Source organism: Corythoichthys intestinalis, chromosome 5 (assembly GCF_030265065.1).
Source record: "Corythoichthys intestinalis isolate RoL2023-P3 chromosome 5, ASM3026506v1, whole genome shotgun sequence".
Taxonomy (NCBI): domain Eukaryota; kingdom Metazoa; phylum Chordata; class Actinopteri; order Syngnathiformes; family Syngnathidae; genus Corythoichthys; species Corythoichthys intestinalis.
The window spans coordinates 19,476,115-19,495,273 of record NC_080399.1 but is presented as its reverse complement, the minus strand read 5'-3'; the positions used below and the strand labels follow the sequence as shown (position 1 = coordinate 19,495,273).

The 19,159-nt window shown below is 38.6% G+C and overlaps 1 protein-coding gene and 1 non-coding gene across 3 annotated transcripts in view; both read right to left on the bottom strand.

Moving 5' to 3' along the window:
• Positions 1–3,776: 3,776 nt before the first annotated feature.
• Positions 3,777–19,159, bottom strand: part of tubgcp6 (tubulin gamma complex component 6) — a 66,244-nt gene continuing 50,861 nt past the window's right edge. For both annotated transcript variants that reach the window (XM_057836748.1, XM_057836749.1), the window contains exons 20-25: positions 15,047–15,188; positions 12,231–12,425; positions 12,032–12,164; positions 7,238–7,451; positions 6,967–7,160; positions 3,777–6,894 (exon numbers count right to left, since the gene is read on the bottom strand). In XM_057836748.1, coding sequence (XP_057692731.1) covers positions 6,803–6,894; positions 6,967–7,160; positions 7,238–7,451; positions 12,032–12,164; positions 12,231–12,425; positions 15,047–15,188 — 970 coding nt within the window. In that variant the 3' untranslated portion in view covers positions 3,777–6,802. The remainder of the gene's footprint in view (positions 6,895–6,966; positions 7,161–7,237; positions 7,452–12,031; positions 12,165–12,230; positions 12,426–15,046; positions 15,189–19,159) is intronic.
• On the bottom strand, positions 15,275–15,346 carry trnag-ucc (transfer RNA glycine (anticodon UCC)). Its single transcript has one exon. It is a non-coding gene; the product is annotated as a tRNA-Gly (tRNA).

Genomic DNA, 19,159 nt, shown 5'->3' with positions numbered 1-19,159 from the left:
ATAGTGCTACAGGTTAATATCTTTTGGTGTGAATATCCTATATTACAGTGAGGACAGTTTATAGTCCAGTGCGGCTTACCTATGAACAAATGCCGTTTTCGAGTCAAATTTCACATTGTTGTAATACCAGATATTCATTGGGTTATAAAACCATAATTTTGATCAGGGTTGGACAAATTAGCGAGCCCACATTGCAGCTGACTTAAAAAATGTGCCACCCAGTGTACTGTCTAGTTGAGCATTCCATTTTTGTTCTCTTTCAATTTCATAACTTACGGTGAGAAATCCTTTGCATAGGTTTACATCTATTTTTACTTATGACTTATATTGTTTGTTGTTATTTTTTGTCTTATGTGTTAATTTTACCACAGGGTACCTTGACTTATTAGTTTTTTCTGGTAACATGTTCATGAATTCATTGCCTGCCATTGACGCCACTAGACATCCAATCCATTTTCATTGAGCATTCATTCATTCACCCCATCTCATTCAATGGTAAACAATGGGTTAAAAGACTGAAAATGCATTTGTGGCTCTCAGTGTTGTTTTTGGCAGCCCTTTTTTGTCTTATGCCATGTTTATTCCTTGCAGTTTTTTTTTTTTTTTTTTTTAAACCGAGAATCATGCCCTAATACATCCGGATAAAATAATTACGTCTACAGCCAACCGCATTCTTTTAAGTCCATTCATAAAAATGCGCGGAAAATAATTGTCCATAATACCCCTATCGTTCGCATGTTTTTCAATATGAAGCACTGCAAAAGTGTATAAATAAATGGAAGTAAAAAGCACCTGTCTATTAATTACATCTAAACCCAATGCGAAGGTATCCATGTTTACTCCAAATGTAAACATTGGTCTCATGTGTGACCTAGGAACAAAGTTTATCGCAGTAGGTGATGTCTCCACAGATAAATCTTTGGTTATCGGTGTCCACATGATGGCGCTACAAACACAGAATTCACACATCTTCACTTTGGACGGAGTTTTTTAAGAACACTTGTTTTCAATGCACAAAATGTGCGGGTGGATGATAGGCCAAGCCGAAGAAAAGTTCAGTCTTTTTGCCAAATATGCTGCTACGTGTTTTTGACAAAAATACTTATAAATCTTAGTTGTATTTTGGACATTTCAAAATGTTTTCGTCTTTGTCTAGTTTCAGTCGACGAAATCTCATGCAAATTTCGTCTGGTTTTAGTCGACGATGGCTGAAAATGTTTTCATCTGTAAAATTTCAAAGTTTTAGTCCAAAAATAAAGGTTTCCAACAATTTCAAATGAACATGTAGCGTTTACAAGGACACCACCAATTTTGTGATGATAATACACACTCAGCAGGAAAAGCATTACATTACTTTCAATTAAATCTACCTAGAAGCCTCAAACTGTATGTTAAAAAAAAATTGTCCGAGCGTTTAACACCCTCTAGACCAGTGATTCTTATCCTTGCAAAAGGAACCCCACAATTTTCACATGTGGTTTCACCGACCCATTCGGCATTAGATAATAAAGCAATTTTTTTCCAAATTCAAAACCAATATATCTAAGCTAGCAAGCTAATAATTTAGCAAATTCCTCTTCAAAATTATTCTCATTTTGACAGCATGTTTTATAAACAGGTCAAAATTTGAGACCACGCTGCCCATTGGTCTGTTGTATTCCCTCATACCAAGTGCAAGTCAACCTTCCACTGAGCAAACCAGTTCCTCCTCCCATCAGATTGAGGACTAGCAGTTAAAAGAAATAGATTAAGCCTGCAAATTGGGAGCAAACCAGTCCAAAACCTGGTCTTAAAGCCATTTTGCCTTATTGAATCTGCGTACGAAAATAGGGCTCTCCGTTTCTTTACCTTCGCCGAACCTCTTAGACCAGTGGTAGCAATTTCCGGTCCTCGAGGGCCCCTATCCAGCTTGTCTCCCTCCTTTAAAACACTTGAATCAAATGATGAGGACCGGCGTTGGCTACCCCTGGTCTAGACTTACTCACCAAACCCCTTGGGTTCGATCGAACCCAGGTTAAGAACCACTACATTAAACCTACTAACCAGAAATGACAAGTGGCTCTGCTTTAGACTGGCCAGTTTTTTAAGAGGACGCTCGCCATTAAGCTAATGCTAACGTGAATGCTATGCTAACGCCACATTTAGCATCTGATAATCACTCAGTACAGAAGACTAAAGCAACATTGCATATTCTCTCTTGCCAAGATAAGAAAACAAATCTTACCCTGTTTCCAATCAAGCAAGATGGAGTGCAGCCTAGTTTGAAACAGATTCTAAACTCCGATGAGGAGAGTGAGGAAGACGCGCAGCTAATCCCACACGAATGACAGGACCACAACAGTGCTACGATGCAGGCTGACGTACGACGTACTCCACGTACAATATGAAAATGTCACGCGTTGTGAACATATGACATGAAGGATGTCGCATTTTCGTCTCGTCAGACGAAAACTGGCATTTATCTCGTTATGTTTTAGTCTCCCAAGCAATGTTTTTAGCTCGTCATCGTTGACAAAAACAACACTGGTGGCTCTCCTTGCCTATATGCCAGGGCATTACAGTATAAACGCAACCACTACTTTGCTGGCTCGTTTTTCAAGTCAGGGAACTTTAAGTCAAGGTACCACTGCAATTGGAAAAACTGGTAACACTTATTTGAATGCTTTTTATGACCATATATTATCATGACATGACACCTGTCATGAACATGAACGAATGCTTATGACAAATGTCATTAAGTGTCATACCGTAAATTTATAACATCTGTCATAAGCGTCCATTTATAAACATGACAGTTGTCATTGTCATGATTATGACAGTCTTGTGACAGTGTCGTAAGAAGCATTCAAATTGTCACTGAAAAACATTACTCATGTACATTTTGCACACAAAAAAGGGTTAAATAGGTTTTTTGTTTGATTTTTTGCAAAAAAAAAATAGTAATAATTTGAAGGCGAAAGATTGCACTAATGAATGAATTTTACATTCCATCCTCTTGGCAACATGAAACAGTTTGCCCGCATGAGCCTTGTGGCGAATGAAACGTTTGGATTGTGATGTAACATCTTGTGTGTGTGGTTTATTTTCTTGAATTGTCTATGTTCTGATTTGTATGTGCGTTGTTGACAGATTAAAAACAATAAAACCAGTATCTTTGAAGCGTTTTGGAATTATGAGCTGTATTGGCATGTGACACAAAAACCATGCATTTTTACTAGGGTTGTCAAACGATTAAAATTTTTAATCGCGTTAATTACAGCTTAAAAATTAATTAATCATAATTAATGGCAATTCAGATTCAAACCATCTATAAAATATGCCATATTTTTCTGTAAATTATTGTTGGAATGGAAAGATAAGACACAAGATGGATATATACATTCAACATACGGTACATAAGGACTGTATTTGTTTATTATAACAATAAATCAACAAGATGGCATTAACATTATTAACATTCTGTTAAAGCGATCCATGACTTGTAGTTCTTAAAAGAAAAATGTTGGTACAAGTTATAAATTTTATATTAAAACCCCTCTTAATGTTTTCGTTTGAATAAAATTTGTAACATTTTCAATCAAATTATAAACTAGTAGCCCGCCATTGTTGATGTCAATTAGGGCTGTCCCAAACGACTAATTTTAATCAGCCTAACTATTTTTACGATTAGTCGACTAATCTTTTAATTTAAAAATTTGTTTTTTTGCTTTTTTTTTTTTTTTTTTTTTTTTTTTAAGCAATGAAATTTATGTTGACGCTTATCAATTCACAAAACCTTTTTTTTTTTTTTTTTTTTTTTTTACTAATTTAGCAATGAAATTTTTGTTACACTTAAATTCTTTATTAAAGTACAAATAAACAAATAAATAACAATAATAAATCACAAACAATGAGTTCAAATGCTGATAGAATTAACTAGTGCAAAAGAATGGAATGTAAACAGATTCAGAACACTGACTTCACCGTTCCAACATGATTCAAAACAATTTAAAAAAAAATACCTAGCATTAATATTATAGTATAGTGTAGTAATATATATTAGTATTATGATAATTATTCATTGCCAATCAGACTTTTCATAAAGGGTGTCATTTTAAAGGTATTCTTAGTATAGAATCTGAAGTATGTGGGATTAACTCCAGAAATTGTTATTTATATGACGAACATGACATGCTTTTATTTTGAAATGTTCACCGGAAGTACACTCGCTAAACCGCTAACTTGTGCTTTAGATTCCGCAAAAAAAAAAAAACACTTTTGTCATTACATGTGGTGTCTGTAATAGATTTTTTTTTCCTTTTGCAAATGCTGTTAACCAGCGATTTTTCATGTTTGAAGTGTCACCTTTTAACTGCAAGTTTTGGACAAGGCTGCCTGTTTTATAGCCGGCTAAAGTAGGTCGTCTTTTTCCCCATTCACCTCAATGTAGCAATGCTAACGTATATAGTGTTTAATATAGATGTTTTTTATTATTTTGTATGTCTGAACTTTAATTCTACAGCGTGTTGATGACAGAAAAGAACTGGAGTATCATATGCTATCAGCACGCACGCACAAATGTATGCACGCACGCGCGCGCAGCGATAAAACGCAGCCGTGAAAATGACCGCCCTCATTTTTATTTACCATGCGATAAATGGAATCATTGCATATCGCGACAGGCTTGGCAACTTCAATAAAACATATCATTAGTTAGTTAGATGGACTAACAATCTCCTGTCGTTATCATTCACGGCCGACGTGCAGCCAAGCTTGGCATTGAAGAGACAGGACACAACAGTGTCCTTGTTTCTTTAAAAATAAGTCAATGTCTGGTGCGCTTTTTTGACTTTGTGCCGATTTCCCCGCTTGCATACCAAGCGTCCGACATTCGGAACTTTCCACGCATATATATTTTTTTAACCCTTCATTAACCGTCGACGGGATGTTGTGCTCGTCGGCGGATTTACATCATCGATGACGTCAACAATGTCGACTAGTCGGGACAGCTCTAATGTCAATAATTACTTACATTGCTCATGGGTGCTGAAGCCTATAAAATCAGTCGCACCCAAGCGCCAGCAGAGGACGGCAAAACTCCATATAACACAATTAACAAGTGAGCGTTTCACTGTACCGTCATTTAAATGTCTGACCGGGGCATCTGCGTGAATTGCGTCAAATATTTTAACGTGATTAATTAAAAAAATTAACGCCCGTTAACGCGATAATTTTGACAGCCCAAATTTTTACATTTAAGCTACAATGACAATGAAAAGTCTTTACTTTTAGAACATAAAAAAAAAAACTGATGACTTGCAAGCCGTCTTTTTTTGAGATTTTATTAATACAAATGATTTAAATAGCTTAGAAAATAGCCATTGACAACAAAAACTGAAAAATAAAAAACATTGGATTTGTTATATTTTAAGAAATATTTGAGAGTGGATTTAATCAGTACATTTTTAATATGTAACTAAGGAAGAGAATTTTTAATATTCCCCAAATAACTTATTGCCTGCCATTGACGGCACTAGAGGTCTAATCCATTTTGAACAGGTGGGTTGGCCTATCAATGAGTTGAAATTAATATACTAAATCAAAACTTTAAATACAGACTAGTATTGTGGAAATAATTAGAGATGTTCCAATCAATCGGGTCCGATCACGTCATTTTCAAAGTATCGGAATCGGCAAAAAAATTAAATCGTTTTCTAATTGTATTTAACGTTACAGACATAATATGTTACAATAATCCAGAGTCTTTAGTTTAGGCTTAAGGTAGGGTTGTCAAATTTATCCCGATAACGGCGGTAATTCATTTTTTAAAAAATGTATCACGTTAAAATATTTAACACAATTGATGCATGCACTGCAAAACCCACTCACGCATTGTCACGCTCAATCTGTAATGACGCCGTTTTACCAATATAGAGAGATAAAAGGCATCGTATAATGAATAGAGTGAATTAGCCTAGTGAAGCAAGGTAGCAATTGATTTTTCTTAACACCTTATTTTATTTCCCAACCCAGAGAAGATATATCAATTGGTAGCACTACGCACAGTCATGGTTCCACTTCCCATCATGCATTTGGCCATGGCTACAGTATCATTTACTGAAAGCTCAACAAATACACTAGATGGCAATATTTAGTCACAATATACAAAGTCACAAGTCTTTCTATCCGTGGATCCCTCTCACAGAAAGAATGTTAATAATGTAAATGCCCTCTTGAGGATTTATTGTCATAATAAACAAATACAGTACTTATATACTGTATGTTGAATGTATATATTCATCCGAGTTTTATTCATTTTTTTCTTAATGCATTGCCAAAATGTACATGATTGGGAAAAATTATCAGGTGTGATTGGAATTAAATCGGGAGCAAAAAAAAGCAATCGGATCGGGAAATATCGGGATCGGCAGATACTCAAACTAAAACGATCGGAATCGGATCAGGAGCAAAAAAACATGATCGGAACAACCCTAGTAATAATATTAATTAAAAGCGATTTTCCTTAAAAGATTAAATGATGTAAAACTTTTACATAACTGACCTTCATATGAAACTAGAAAATTTCATTTGTAAACAAAACAACATGGTCATTCATAGCCACCCCTCCCAGTTCAATTTGTATGTATATCGTACACAATGGTAGTAAATTAACTTTTGTCAAGAGAAATATGACAAAATCTGTTTATTTAATTTCTACAACATCAATGAAAACATCAATGTTTAAAGATTTCAATAAAACAACAACGCCTATCAGGCCCATTATTTCTTCAACTGAGCGTGTGCGTCTTTTTCTTCCCGTCCTTCAAGAGTCCTTGTAGTAGTTATTGAAATTGATGCGTAGTAGGAAGTCTTCCAAATGGGGCTGATAGCCTCTGTTCACCATCTTAGTCACCACTGAAGAAAAAAAAAACGTGACCCTATGTCATCACTTCTTTAATTGTAAATCGGAGAATAGGAAAAGGTCACCTTTGAATAGGAAGTGCGAGTAATATTTGAAGGTGTTGTACGACTGCTGCATGGCGATGAAGCTGGGGTGTACCGCCTCCCCCTGCTGGCTGGACCAAGGCAGCGCGATCAGCTGCGCGCGAAATTTTAGGATCAAGCTGAAGATGCTGTGGATGATGTTCATCACCGAAGCGGCTTTTTCCGTCAGCAGAGCCCTGAGACACAAAAAAGTCAAAACTGAATATTTTTACAGCATTACATTTTCTTCATGACTCCAAACTAGGAGGAATACCTGAAGATGGCTCTGTTGAGGTAGTCTGCGTGCGTGCGGTGGATGGCGTCCAGGTCGGAGGCGGTGGCCATCTTAGCGGTGAACTCGCTCCACGACACCTGCAAGATCTGGTTGGCGATGTACCCTTGGATGACCTTGACGAAGTGCTGCATTTCATGGCGGTACAGCTGCAGTTGGCGGAATTGCACCGAGTGTCCTGCGCCTTTCACTAACGCTGCCGTACAAAAACAGAAAACGTGGATCGAAAAATTTAACGCGTTGGCTGCCATTGTCTGCGCTAGACGTCAAATTAATTTTGACTGGGAAACCAGTCAAAAGGGGTGGACTGGAACCAAAAAATGGCACTGGCATTTCTGTCCTGTGCAGCCCACCTCGTGTTACTGATGGGACAATAAGAAGGAGCGTGGTGATTTGTACCTTTTTTGAAAAATTCTCTTGTAACTGAAGAAACTTTAGCCTCATGTATCACATACCTGTCAGCCTTGGCCCTTGTAAAATATTGTTTTTTTTCCCATAAAAAATGAAACCAAGCAGGGGTGGGGGTGGTGTAACTGTTAGAGTGTTGTCCCGTATGATATTTACTGTCTGCCGTATCCATTAAAAAGACTGAAAATTCCGTACAAACTATGAGCTGGTAGGAAAAAAATTGCGTCTACGGTCATAGTGCAATAATTAACTGGATTTCAAACCTTCTCTTCTTACTGCATTCAATGGCGTACCGCACGCATGCTATTTTTAGACCGTGACGTCGCATCGTAAAGCAGAAGGGACATTATAGACCCGCCCTCGCATAGAAACAATGTGATTTGTGCTACTTTTCTCCGGTAATCTTTCAAAAACGAACATGCCGATCACACATTGCTTTTTTTGGAACTTGTAGAAACGATGCTAGACATTACGACATATGAAGGATGTTTTCTTCATACGTTTCCCGAAACCAAAAAACTCGGGAGGAAAAAATGTGAAGACCGAATCCACTTGCGCGGACTTTAAAGTGATCCTCTAACTTAAATACATGTAGGCTCTAATAAACCACAATTGTTCTCTTGTACTAAAATATATTGTTAGAAACACATAAAATGTTAAATCAATGGCAATATTTAATAATATTTAGTAAGCCTGTCGCAATATGCAATAATTCCATTCATCGCGCGATAAATAAAAATGAAGGCGGTAATTTTTCCGCTGCGGCAGACGTGCTGTTAAAAGTTCGGATTTGTCGTTACCAATTGTGCAAAATGCATCTTTGTTCCAGGTCTGGCAAAAACTAGCGCCGGAGCCAATCATTCCCATTATATCCTATTGTTCAACGTATACCGGCCGCGTCAGTGCTCCGGCGTGACTGTGGACCATCTATGGCGCGCCGGTGTTGTTGACGTGTGGGCGCTCCCGTCAGGAGTGACATTTCACGCGGGGCGGCTATTTTTCGGCACAACACCGGATATTTACAACGAAGTCCGACAAAACATTGTTATCGCCTTGGCTACTACGAACAACCTCGCTTTGACAACGAACAGCTGAATGAAATTAAGAGCGCTGTGCTTCAAACTCGTCCTGTTTATGAAAGTCGAGTGTCATATGCTGGTGTTGGGTAGTAATGAGCAGACGTGACTTCAGCGGCGCTTGCTAACTTTTTTAATGCGCGCACACTAGATATCATGAAATGGCAAACTAGATGTGCTACGTCCCATGCCATTAAATACGTGAGCCCAGAGTGAGTCCATATACTACCCCGATGAATTCTAAACTGTCATGACTGAATGGAAGTTAAGAAGGCCAAATCAATCCATACCAGTGACTATAGATAATGTTGCAAATATTGTTAATTCAGTACGTGACACAGATGGATTCGGACCACAAATAGGATGTCTTGATCATGTAGTAAACCTAGCTGCTCAGAGAGCTGTAGCAATCAACAGTGTGCCCTGCCTCACTTTACAAACAGTAAAGATTGTTCTCAGCACTTTTATACAAATTTTTTTCAGATCAGTAAGAAGTAAGCACATAAATATTATGCAGTAAAACGCATGTTTATATGATGGCAATTTAATTTTTGCTCGTTAGCAAAAAAACAAAACAAAAAATATAATTGTTTTTTTTTTTTTTTTTTAACGGAGCATTAAATGTATTGAATCGGATCGAAAATTGTGTCCCCCGTATCAAAAATCGTACCGAACCATGACTTAACTGTATCGTTGCATCCCTATGGAACACCATTGCAGAAGCTATGACGGGAAAAGTTTTCATTTGCCTAAATGCTTAAGTTATTAAGTGCAATTTTTTTTAAAAAACACATTTGATTTATTCTGTGTTTCTGTGCGGTATCAATATTGTTGTTTTTTACTTAAGAGGCATGGTCTGTTGTTTTTAGTTGTGATTTCTTAAAAAGTAATTTTGAATTTAAGAGTAAATATATATCGTGTTTAAGTAGCTGTACTTGATCTATTAATATATACTGTATTCGCACTGTGTTATTGTAAATTGGTTAAAACAAAATTTGGGGGGGCGCAATAATATCGCATCTCGCAATAATTTATGAGAATAATTATCGCACACTAAAATTTGTTATCGCGACAGGCCTAATATTTAGTCCATATTTTGACCGTTAGTTGGCGCCATGGTTTGCGGGCTCGCAGTGATCACGTCATTGGTATCTTGCGTGTTCAACAATTGCTTATTGCTGCCTAAACTCCCGAAGTAAAATGCCACGATGTGCTGCTTTTGGATGCAATTTCAAGTCAAATGGAAACAAGGGGAGTGAAGTGAGTGGTCAAGGTGGAATTATTATTTTTACTGAATAAATGCTCACAAGTGAAAGCTTCTCCCCCTTTTTGGTCCCTGTATGCACGCATCCTACCCACCACGCGTTACAACAAGCGCCCGAACATTTTTCCTGGATCCTCAGTCAAGTACGGGATCTGTCTATTTTCTGGATCCGACGGTCCCATCGCGTCTGCAATATTGGCTTCGGATCTGTTCATTTTTTTGATTCGTCGGTCCCACAGCGGCTTTTCGGATCAGTCTATTTTGTGGAATCGACGGCCTAATCGCAGCTGCAACATTTCCATGGTATCGGTCTAATTCCTGGATCTTCGAGTGAGTAAAAAAACGCAGATTTGGACTACTATTGCTATCTTTTTTGTTGACTATTCTTCGTGGGAGTTTTCCCCAAATCAAAGTAAATAATTAAAGCACTATGGCACGCTATAGTGACGACAGTGACTCTGACGTGGACCTTACAACAATGTTGGGAGTTCGTCAGGGAACGCGTGTTTGCGTACTGCTGAGCTCCCGAGTGAAAAGTGGTCAAGGTGGAAATATTATTTTTTGTGAATAAATGTGCATAAGTGGAAGCTTCTCCCCTATTTGGTACTTTTATACACGTATCCTAGCTACCACGCGTTACAATGTACAATGCAAGGTGTGCTCTTTGGCCTGTTCTGTATGTAAAGCACACGACAGCTCTGGATGCTAACAATCTACATAATTATATTGGGATAAGTTTGAAAACGCAATATGCTCACCTTGAATATCTGCTAGTAAAACCGGACAGCATACACTCTCGCTCCCAACCAGACTTCCCAACAGGACTCTCTCGCATCACCAGTTTTGCCCAACTTTTGTCTTATCAGGTATTTGCTGCATGCATTTTTCCCTGAAGCTCGTCTTGTGAACGACCGACAGTGCTGTACTGCTCTTCACTTTTCAGATTTGGTTCAAATAGGAAGGGTAGAACTGACGATATGTTGGGAAAGCTAACGAGTGACACGCTGGGATTTCCGCAACGGGACCAGTGACGTCACGCACTGCGACGTAACAAGAATGGCTACCTATCACTTAAAATAATTTTACAAACTTTATTAAAACAAAAACTTTAAGAGGGGTTTTAATATCAAATTATTATAACTCATACTAACATGTATCTTTTAAGAATTACTTGTCTTAAAAACAGAGGATCCCTTTAACACCAGCTTGGCGAATCCATTCACATTTCATATGCAGTAAACATTTTGTTGGGTTGGCATGGTCTTTCAGACGACAAAGAGGTAAGCCAGTTTTATATTTCTAACTTATTTTTTAGCATGACGTTGTGCCGTACTGCTTCTGTCTGACAATGAATGACCTGAAAAGGATTACAATGGTATCTGACTGCTACTGTTATTGTTTCTGTTGTAAAAAAAAAAAAAAAAAAAACTGTGACTGGGAGTGACTCCCAGTTCAAACGGATTGGACGTCTACTAGTGATAAACTCATTCCAATTCACAGCAGAAACTTGTTTTTCTGTTTCGATAATCGTCGCATCGCCATATCGTCAGATCATCGTTATCGTGAGCTTTGTATCGCAAATCGTATCGTATCGTGAGGTACCAAGAGGTTCCCACTCCTAGTATAAATGTTTAGTTTTCCCATTAAAACTTAAATACAAAACATTTGTTGTCTAAATTTGCTTGTAAGTGCTTAGAAAAAAGCCTGGTGACATTTGATTTGGCCACTGATGGCATCTTGACATTTCATGATTCTTATTTTGTTTTGTGTTATTTTTATGGCTAAAATCAATGTTAATGACATTTTTGTCCGCGTTTGAGCCTTTAACACGTCGCCGTCCACCCCTCAGTGATAACAATCAATACAAGCATAACGCTATTTTCTATATTCGTTAAAGGACAAGGGTTGAGTAGTCTAAGCGCCGCGCCGCTAATCAATAGCCGGAATCGATAGCGCGAGGTGAAAAAAACAAGTTAACGGTCTGTGTGAATACAAAGCGGCGTCCCAGAACACATTGGGGGCTCTCACCAGTCCTCTTGAGGTGGAACCAGACGTCTCGCAAGCTCCATAGCATGTGCTTGAGCTGGAGCTGGAAGGAGAATAGGCGGTTGTACTTGTTCAGGCAGCTGTCCGTCATGATGATGTTGAGCGGCCAGTCCACCTGGAAAAGCCCAATTTAAATTTCAAGCTTAAAATTTTCGTTCTTGCATATTTTGCCTCCTCGGACCTTGTACCGCAGTTCCAAGCAGTTGAGGGAATCGGGGGCGTGCGGGTGGAAGGTTTCGGGCAGGAAGCGCAGGGCGAAGGTGAAGTTGGCGGCGAGCGGCGTGTCGCCGTGAAGGCTGTACTGCAGCGCCTTGCTGAGGATGGAGTTGAGCACCAGCGGGGTCAGAAGCTCGCCGGGGGTCTGACCACTTCCCAGCTGTCAGAACAGAAGTTTTAGGTTCAGTAGGAAACGAATAAGCCTGTAACGATCCGCGTATCAAAACCGAAGTCGCAAAATTCGATTCTGTCTCGAGGTGTGAGAGGATAGAATTGTGACATACATTCAAGCCCAGTTCAAACTAAAGTTGTCCAATAATATCTGCCGATTAAAGCATTTTGAAATGATATCGGATAATATCGACATCGGTTTTGGCCCATTTTATATACATTTATTATTTATCAATAATTTTTTCAATGAAAAAAATGTAAATAAAAAATCAATACAATTAAATTGAATAAAAGAAGAAATACACTTTGGTTATAGCCCTCAATAACAGTATTTTTCAAATTTTTTCATAGTATTTTATTTGTTTCCTTCTACATACAACAATAGATGTCCAAATCATTTAACTCTTAAAGGGGCCGTGGACAGCTATTCAAAAGTTGACACATAAGAACCATAGACTTCATAAGGATATTAACGGGACGCATTCCCCAAACACTGCGCCACGCCTTTAAGTAGGGTGTCGTCCCACACTCTGCTTCAGTCAGTCGAAGTTGGTCGCATTTATTCTCAAACACATGCAGCGAGCCAACGACGAATTTAGGTTGGAAAAAAAAAAAAAAAAGTATAAAAGCTGTACAAACAGGAAGTATTGTCTCAGGAGTGATTTGTTAAAGGATTCAAGGTAATTATTATATTTTTCGTACCATGCATGCATTTTGAAACGTTGTGAAAAAAAATCAATGGGAGAAATTAGCCACTACTGCATTGGCATCATAGTTCGCAATATTTACGTAAAATAAATGCTAACTGCCCGTTATTTTTCTTATAACCAAGAACCGAGACTGTTTTACGTTCATTCTATATAGAATTCAGGGATTTAAGCATTAATTTACAAGAGTTTTCAACGTAAAAAGCGCTTTGTGGTGATCAGGCGGTGCCACAGTGGCTTAAAGTGCATTTGACACGAAAAAGCATGTTTATTTCATAATACACGCAGTATTTTATGCCCCTGAATGATATGGAGCGCTTGGATATGTGTGGAAGCGATCGCTATATTTATTTAGTTTTTTAAATCCCGCGCCATGACAATGAGTGACTTCCGGCTTCGGTCTTGCATTGAGGAGGAGGGCGCTGTGACATGTACGGTAGAAGACGTCCTCTTCACTATACAGTGTACTGTTGTGTATGAGGACGAAGGATTCAACTGATTTTGCGGATTAATACGTTTATTTTTCGCATCACGCCAGCCAAACGGCTGCGGAAAAATTATTCTGTATGCGGGAGAGGCGTATGCGCCTTTTTGGAGTTTCAAAAGGTTCCCATTCACCGTGGATGTTTACTGTGGGACCATTGGACTTACGAGGAAGTGAGTAAACATCTTGTTTTGTATTATGTCAAATACAAATACAGCGATTACAAAGTAAACACTACAAACTTCCTTTAAATAAAGGACTACTTACGTTTGCTCATTGATAGGCATGTAAAAAGCTCTCCTCATGCTCATTAGCGGCACATTAGCTGCACAACAACTCCAGCCACCCTCCTCCGGGGAACGAACTGTAAATTGCTCTCCGCCGGGCGGTTTGCCGATCCGCAAGGACAATCGACAACCGGGTCGTCATGTCAAATAACCCAGGCTAGTTATGTGTGTTTTTTCGCTTCGAAGACTTTGAAACATCACTCGGTTCGGGTTAGCATGTCGGCTAGCTGTCACTCCTTCTGGTTTGTTTACATTCTCCGAAGCCGGGGAAGGGAAATGACATATGTCATAAAATATCGTTCGGGAGGTGCGACAGTAAAGGTCAAGTCGACAGTTTTGACCATTTATGGAGTAATTTTGCCATGTCGTCTTGAATAAATGGATTTTTATTATTTCATATTCCATTTAGCACAAGACTGTTATTTGTCATGACCATGCCATTTATTTAGCAATCGGGGAAAATACTTGGATAAAAAGAATATCCTGTAAAAATATTGAAGTAAAGAGACAGAAACAATGAAATTTTGCCGCTCTCTTCGTCGCGTTTTCCTCGTTGTGAATAGTTCCCCCTCGACGGGCTGACTGGTCCTTCTCAAGCCATTTATATAGCTATTGGGGAAAAATACTTGAATAAAAAGAATATCCTGTAAAAATATTGGAGTAGAGAGACTGAAACAATGACATTTTGCGGCTCTCTTCGTCGCGTTTTCCTCGTTCTGAACAATTCCCCCTCAATGGGCTGAGTAGTAGAACCGATGAGCCCAGTCTACCACTGACGTCATCCACCCTTTGGGGACGCTAAAGCCCTATAATGGTAGGCGTGGCTAACCGGCAGATTAAAAGACTAATTTCTCGTCATCTGCGCTTTGCTAAATTGTTGTATATAGTCGAATCGTCTCAAAATAGGATTCTAATTCACATAGTAATGCCATTTAAGACTTTTTTTCTCGTGCCGTATGCTCTTTAAAGACTAGCAGGACATTCGACATATTTACGCAAAATAAATAATAAAATCATAATTTGTGGATGAATGTGTTGAAATTGCAAGGACAGACTGTGAATGCTCTAGTACTGACAGCAATACAAATGAAATAAATGGAAGCCTTGACAAATACACTTGAGCAGACCTAACCTTTTCAAATAGCCGATCGCTAAGCGACTGCGCGAATTCGCCGTCCTCCATCAGCAAGAAGTGGCGCAGTGCCTCAAAGTGGCGCTCCACCCCCAACTCCACGAAGAAGTAGTCTACCACTGCTTTGTTGACCAGCGACACGCTGCAGGCAGAGGGGGAAGGGGGACAACATGAATCACAATCAAGTAACTCTGTAGAGCAAGAGAGAAGAAAAAAGGAAAAAAAAACTGCGTTGGCCGGGAATCGAACCCGGGTCAACTGCTTGGAAGGCAGCTATGCTCACCACTATACCACCAACGCTGTGAGAACTCAGACGTAGGAGCTTGTACAGAAGTGGGAAACTGCATTCCACAGCCAGATGTCACACGTGCTTCATGACAGGGTTGTGAAAACATTTACTGAGACCCCAGATGTGAAATAAACATCAAAATAAAGTTAGGACGTATAAGGGAAGCCTTGCACGTTTTTTTTTTTTTTTTTTTTTTTAAAGGGGGGGGGCATTTATTTTTATCTTTGCGGGGTGGGAGGCAGAGGGGGTGTTAACCAGCAGTAGCAGAGAGGAAAAGTGTAAGGAAACAGAAAAATGGAAAGTCAGCATAAGTGTGTTTGTTAACCCATTCACTGCCATTGACAGTGCATAGACTTTATAAAGGAATTGACCGATCAGATTGCTCATGCACTGTGCCTCGCATTCAAGTAGGGGGCTGCCCACATCAAGCTATTCACACACACACGCAGGCAGCGATCTAACGCCGGATTTCAGTTGAAAAAGTACAAAAGTTGTACCGCATACAAACAGGAAGGATTGTCTCAGGAGTGATTTGTTCGAGGATTTAAGGTAATTATTCTATTTTTCGTACCATGCATGTATTTTGAAACATTGTGAAAAAAATCAATAGGAGAAATTAGCCCCTACTGCACTGGCACCATAGTTCGCAATATTTATGTAAAATAAATTCTAACTGCATGTTTTTTTTTTTTTGCTTTTAACCAAGAATCGAGACTGTTTTACCTCCATATCAATAAAGCATTAGGAGATTTAAGCATTTATTCACAAGAATTTTCACCGGAAAAGCTCTGTTTACATCAGGCTGCCGCTAGCTACATTCACAAACAGACTAGCATTGTACTTCGACATGTTTACGTTACATAAATGCTAACTGCACTGTTTTTTTTTTTTTTTTTGCTTTTAACCAAGAATCGAGACAGTTTTACATCCATATCTATAAAGAATTCAGGGATCTAAGCATTTATTCATAGGAATTTTCAATGAAAAAAAGCTCTTTGTCTGTGATTCCACTCAGTCAGCGTTGACAATGAAGGCCCCCTATTTATTGCCCCGCGCCCCATGTAATATACATTATGAAGTCTATGGATAGTGACAGACATCAAATCCATTTCAACAAGGATGCCTGCCACTGAGTGATCATGTTTCACTGCCATTGACAGCGATGGAGATCCAATCCATTTTGACTGTGTCCAGTCAAATTGGATTAGACGTCTCAAAACGAATGAAATATCAACTAAAAACACAAAAGGTATGACGGTTTGCTGGTTCCCACTAAAGTATAGCCTAGTCTGGATGGAGTTGAGAAAAGAATAAAGCCTTTATTGTTATCGTACAGAATTTCAAAGCTTCGCCATTAGTGCTGCAACGATTAATCGATTAACTCGAGTAATTCGATTAGAAAAAAGCTTTGAATCAAATTTTGCAGCTTCGAGTATTCGTTTAATTAGACTGGCCTTGTAATGGTTTGTTTTGAAAGTGTTTGCATTTAGTCATTATTTGGGTGGATACACTGCCCTCTAGTGGCAACAGTGAATATGACACAACTCATTTAACATTGCTGAATGTGGCTGCTCCCTGTTAAGGCTAATAAAAGGTAGGTTTTTGTTTGAGCTTTTTTTTTTTTTTTTTTTTTTTTTTTAAATGCATTCGTACTTTAGTTTATAGGTATATTTGGCCATTTTTTGTGGGAAAATGTGAACGATTTGTTAAGAGCATTGTTTAAAAAAAAGTTAGCATTTTGTAGCATTTAAGCTAGCGGACTTTTGCTATGCAAGTTAACCAATAGTCCTTTTGTTGTCCTAATTCAATAATGTTTTTATATCGTTTGAGGCTATGCTCACGTATTTTAATTCATTTTTAAATTTATTGCTCTTGTGTAATGAAAGTGCAATCCAGCATCGTTTAAAAAAAACTCGGGAATTTTATTTTTTATTCGCATTTAATGCTCTTTTGAAAGTGCAATCTTAGCAAGACTTTGTTTTACATAACCTAAAATTGATTCTGCAACACATTAAATGTTCCTAATCCGATTACTCGATTATTCGAACTATCTAGTTGATCGATTAAATTAATCGATAGCTGCATTCCTATTTGCCATAACATGCACCACATAAAACAAAAGCAAAAGTATAATAAGGCGAATATAAAAATACAGGTGGACTAAGTGACCAGCAGCAAGTGGCAATATAATGGTAATATAACAGGCTAGAAGACAGATGACTGACTTGATATAATAGTGCAAATGACCGTTTGTGCATAGATATTGATGCAACAAGTCCAAAAATGTTATAATGTACAGTGGGGAGAACAAGTATTTGATACACTGCCAATGCCCACTGTAACTGCAAATATTGCATATTCAGTACCTGTATTATGCACTACCCAGATTGAGACATGTGTCTGGGAATATATTATTTAGTCACATGCATGTGACAATGTTATGGCATTAGCAGTGCAATGACAGCGACATTTCAGTGCAAACTTGAGTTGACCACACTGTGGCATCTTTCTGCCACGGAACGATGTTGAAGTTGAGGAGCTTCATTTGGACCAGGAGGGTCCAGACTATGGCCCGTTTTTTTTTTTTTTTTTTTTTTAAATTAGCCTGCAGCAAATTAGAAAATTTAATTGAAGAAGCTTGAGTTAAGCCTACATTCTTTTGCATTTCTTTGCTTCAACACCAGATGGCGCTAGTCACTTAAGCAGTGCCTAAGCACTGGGGGTGGGTCAGTGATGCTGTGGGGCTGTTTCGCTTCCAAAGGCTCTGGGAATCTTGTTAGGGTGCATGGCATCATGAATGCTTTAAAATACCAGGACATTTTAAATCAAAATCTGTTGCCCTCTGCCCGAAAGCTGAAGATGGGTCCTCACTGGGTCTTTCAGCAAGACAATGACCCTAAACATATGGCCAAATCTACACAAAATCAAGCTCCTCCCATGGCCATCTCAGTCCCCAGACCTCAACCCCATTGAAAACCTGTGGGGTGAGCTGAAGAGGAGAGTACAGAGGAGAGGACCCAGGTCTCTGGATGATTTAGAGAGATTCTGCAAAGAGGAATGGCTGAAGATCCCTCTTTCTGTCTTTTCCCATCTTGTGAAACATTATAGGAGAAGATTAGGTGCTGTTTTGTTGGCAAAAGGGGGTTGTACAAAGTATTAACACCAGGGGTGCTAATAATTGTGACACACATTATTTGATGTCAAATAATTATTTCTTTATGTGAGATTTTTTCCCCACTGAATAAATGCACTTATATTGAAGGTTGGATTTTTCTCTTTTTTTCCATTAAGGTCCCATATTATTTAGAAAGAAAGAAAAATATTAGAAGCCAAAAAACACATAATTATTATAAATCCAATAATAATGGAGGGCACTGTATGTCGCCTACAGAAAGTAGTGTGAAAGTTGAACAAAAAATGTACTTCAAATACAAAAATATGTTACATAACATAAGTGAATTAAGTAGTGGTTCTGTGAGATCCAAATTTAATATTTTGTACGACTTACATGAGCTTCAAGTACTGCATCCATGTGGTTCGGCAAGGATTCAAACAATTTATTGATGAAGTCATCAGGAACAGCAAAGAAAGCAAAGTCTGGCATGCCTCCCATAGTTCATCAACATTCTTGGGTTTCGTCTTCCATGCTTCCTCTTTCATCGTGTTCATGTCTGGTGACTGGGCTGGCCAGTCCTGGAGGATCTTGATCTTCTTTGCCTTGAGGAACTTTGAGGTAGAGGTTGAAGTATCCGATGCAGCACCATCCTGCTGCAGAATTTGTCCCTTTTTATGGTTAGGAATGTAAGAGGCAGCTAAGATTTGTT